The sequence below is a fragment of the Dendroctonus ponderosae genome, unplaced genomic scaffold, assembly GCF_020466585.1.
Source record: "Dendroctonus ponderosae isolate FM_Combo_2020 unplaced genomic scaffold, Dpon_F_20191213v2 Dpon_F_20191213_11, whole genome shotgun sequence".
NCBI classification, from domain to species: domain Eukaryota; kingdom Metazoa; phylum Arthropoda; class Insecta; order Coleoptera; family Curculionidae; genus Dendroctonus; species Dendroctonus ponderosae.
In genome coordinates this window covers 3,840,840-3,844,380 of record NW_026017213.1, presented here as the reverse complement: position 1 = coordinate 3,844,380, position 3,541 = coordinate 3,840,840, and the positions used below count along the sequence as shown (strand labels likewise).

The window sequence follows — 3,541 nt, the reverse complement described above, 5'->3', positions numbered from 1 at the left end:
AAAGAATTTCCTCCTGACGTTTCGCAAGCACGAGTGACTCGCATTTTCAGAGAACTATTGACTAAACGAGATTTGTTGCCATTTTGCGATGATTTATTAAAAATATCAAACGTGTGTTTCGCAAACTGTTTTTTACTAACACCCGATTTGACTGCGTGCCATCCTCTGGTCGCAATTGTGGCAAAAAAGTCAAAACACTCATCAGTGATAATTAGCTGGGAATGTGACTTTTCATGCTGGTAAAGTGTGTTAAGATGTAAAAAATTGGTATTGGCCATCAGGAACGGCAGCCCATTAATTAGAGATTTTTAAGCATGAAATGATGCGCTTATATTAATTAATTATTATTGCTCGGTACGACGACGTGCCGTAAAAATACCCGCGAGGTATAATTAGTAATCGGGCGAATAATTAGGACGGTGGAAGCACTGCGCCGCCGAATCATGCGCATTCGGAATGAGGAGGGGATATGCTGCCGCTCGCGCCACCGGATTGGCCGCACGGAAAGATGGCAGGCGGGCCTGTCAATCATCGGGCAAGAGTGGGGGGCCCCGACGCAAACAGAGGACCGAGCTCCAGTCCACAAACTCAAACTCAGTGCAGATTCACGCATCAGTTGTACGTGTAGTGGCCTATTATATAGTCGCTCGCATGCCGACCGGAATCCGCATAAACAATAACAAATCGACTTTAGTGTTTTTCCTATTATTCAATCGGTGTTCTTGTGCGTTAGTGTGAAGTGGTGCGCGTCGTGAATTGACATGCTGACGATGGAAGCAGATTTGAAAAATGGAACTTTACACTCATTGAATCATTCGCGTTTGGAGTACAACGCGATGATGTCTCAACCGGGTATGCATCCAATTTCTCATCAAGTGCATATACCGTTGCATCACCAGCAAGCTCAGCTGCAGCATCAGCAGCAGCTTCAACAGCAACACCAGCAGCAGCAGCAGCAGCAACAACAGCAGCAACAGCAGCATCAGCAGCTGCTGCAAAGCCAGTTGAATCAGACAGTGTCCAGCACTGCGAGTGCTAATAACAATTCGAGCAAGGCTCAGAATAATAATGAGCGCGTCAAACGTCCGATGAATGCCTTTATGGTGTGGTCGAGAGGGCAGCGCAGAAAAATGGCCCAAGAGAATCCGAAAATGCACAATTCTGAGATCTCTAAACGATTAGGAGCAGAATGGAAACGGCTCAATGAGGTGGAGAAGCGGCCATTTATCGACGAAGCGAAACGTCTGCGGTCAGTCCACATGAAAGAGCATCCGGACTACAAGTACAGGCCCCGCAGGAAGGCCAAAACGCTCAGAAAGGACTCGGGCAAACAGCAGTATCCAAACCTCATGGATCCAAATCTTATGATGTCCGGCGGACCGGAGGCCGCCCATCGCAATGCTGTCTCCGCGGTTCAACAAGTGCCCCGCGAAATGTACCAATTACAGCAGGCAGCTGGCGCAGAAGCCTACATCCCTAACGGTTTCGGCATGATGTCTGAACCAAATTCGTATCAGCAATATGGTGGAGTCAACGCCAACTATGTGCACCGCTTCGACTCCCTAAGCCAGATCCAACACCACAACTACATGAACGGCGCCTACAACTATCCCACGGCCTCAATTCCGCAAAATTCGCCATACGGCATGCACCAACCCAGCGCCTCTCAGAGCCCGTCTGGTTCCAGTATCAAGTCGGAACCAGTTTCGCCGCCCAATTCGGCATTGCCGCCCCCCTCGCAGGGCAGCATTAAACGGGAATACGCCACGCAACAGCAACCGGACCTGCGGCAGATGATCAACATGTATTTGCCGACGGACGGCTCGCAACACATACAGCAACATCCAATCTTCAATCCGTCGGCCGATCCGATGGGCGCGGGCTCCCACGCCCGCTTGGCGCCCATGTGAGAACCCCCATTTGCGGCACCCGACATCGATTTGCCGCCCCTGTGAAGTGCCCAGTGTATGAACTCAATTCGGTTCAACTCCAGCTCAATTCAACATCACGGATTTATATTGTGGCAAAGTGAACGGCAATACCTAGTAAGTAGGCAGCTTAAGTTCAAAGGAAAACCACCTCCAAACTCTAAATTTTGTCAATTTTCTTGTAACTGGTCCTAGTAGATCTCGATCAATCGACCAATTCCCATTCTTTTCTGATATTTCTGAACTGACTGTCAAACAAGTTATCATCAAATGAATGGGGCAAAAAATAAATTTGATGCATCACTTATTGTAAAATGTTCGTTTTTTTGAAATTCAAAGTGGCGCAGCCATGGCCTCTAAACAAAAGAGACCATGTCTAAAGCCTTGTTTGAAAGAGGTCTTTCGTTTCCCTGACGAGGTGCAATACCACTCAACGCCATAACGTTCGCAGGACCTTAATTTTGAAGAAAACCACCTCCAAACTTTCAATTTGATCAATTTTCTTGTAACTGGTCCTAGTAGAGATCAATCAATCGATCAAGACAACTGCAACTACTGTTCTACACTGGGGTTCAATTCCCATTCTTTGCTGAGATTTCTGAAGCCTCACTGACAGTAAAACAAGTTATCATCAAGTGAATGGGACAAAAAACTGAATTTGATGTATAATTTGTTTTAAAATGTTCGTATTTTTTAAATTTCAAAGTGCAGCAGAAGAACCTCGGTCTCTAAACAAAAGAGACTATTTTAAGGCGGCATTTGAAAGAGTTCCTTCGTCTCCCTGATGAGGTGCAATACCACTCAACGCCATAACGTTCGCAGGACCTTAATTTTGAAGAAAACCACCTCCAAATTTTCAATTTTATCAATTTTCTTGTAACCGATCCTAGTAGAGATCAATCAATCGATAAAGACAACTGTAACTACTGTTCTACACTGGGGTTCAATTCCCATTCTTTGCTGAGATTTCTGAAGCCTCACTGACAGTAAAACAAGTTATCATCAAGTGAATGGGACAAAAAACTGAATTTGATGTATAATTTGTTTTAAAATGTTCGTATTTTTTAAATTTCAAAGTGCAGCAGAAGAACCTCGGTCTCTAAACAAAAGAGACTATTTTAAGGCGGCATTTGAAAGAGTTCCTTCGTCTCCCTGATGAGGTGCAATACCACTCAACGCCATAACGTTCGCAGGACCTTAATTTTCACAATTAAAACTTGAACTATTTACTAGTAATTCGTGCTTTTCGCAACTTTTTTCCGCCTTATATTACTGTTATTCAATCGGAGACAATTTACTGATCGAAGCTTAATAATTTACCATCAATAGTGTTGATTCGAAAACCCCAATACATAAAGACAATGATCACACCAGTGGTTGCTACACCGGAACCATAAAATCATTTGGTCAGTTTCTTCATTTAATGCTGTTTCCGCATCAAGTTTAAATGAGTTGGATGGTTCTTTTAATGTTCTGGGCACTTTATGGCTGTGCGTGGCAAGCGTGGAGCACAATATAGGTACCCACAATATTTATATGGTTAAACTAAACTTTACCCTTAAGGGTACTGTTTTATCTAGTGCAATCAAAACTGGCCTTACATTCTAGGGTGG

General features: G+C 44.4%; 1 protein-coding gene across 1 annotated transcript; it reads left to right on the top strand.

Moving 5' to 3' along the window:
* Positions 1-487: 487 nt before the first annotated feature.
* Positions 488-2,788, top strand: LOC109534699 (transcription factor Sox-2). Its single transcript, XM_019900447.2, has one exon. The coding sequence runs from the start codon at positions 762-764 to the stop codon at positions 1,908-1,910; it is 1,149 nt and encodes a 382-aa protein (XP_019756006.2). The 5' UTR covers positions 488-761; the 3' UTR covers positions 1,911-2,788.
* Positions 2,789-3,541: the final 753 nt, after the last annotated feature.

Bases quoted from the DNA above. Each gene is read 5' to 3' on its own strand.
- LOC109534699 (XM_019900447.2), top strand. From the start codon at position 762: ATGCTGACGATGGAAGCAGATTTGAAAAATGGAACTTTACACTCATTG.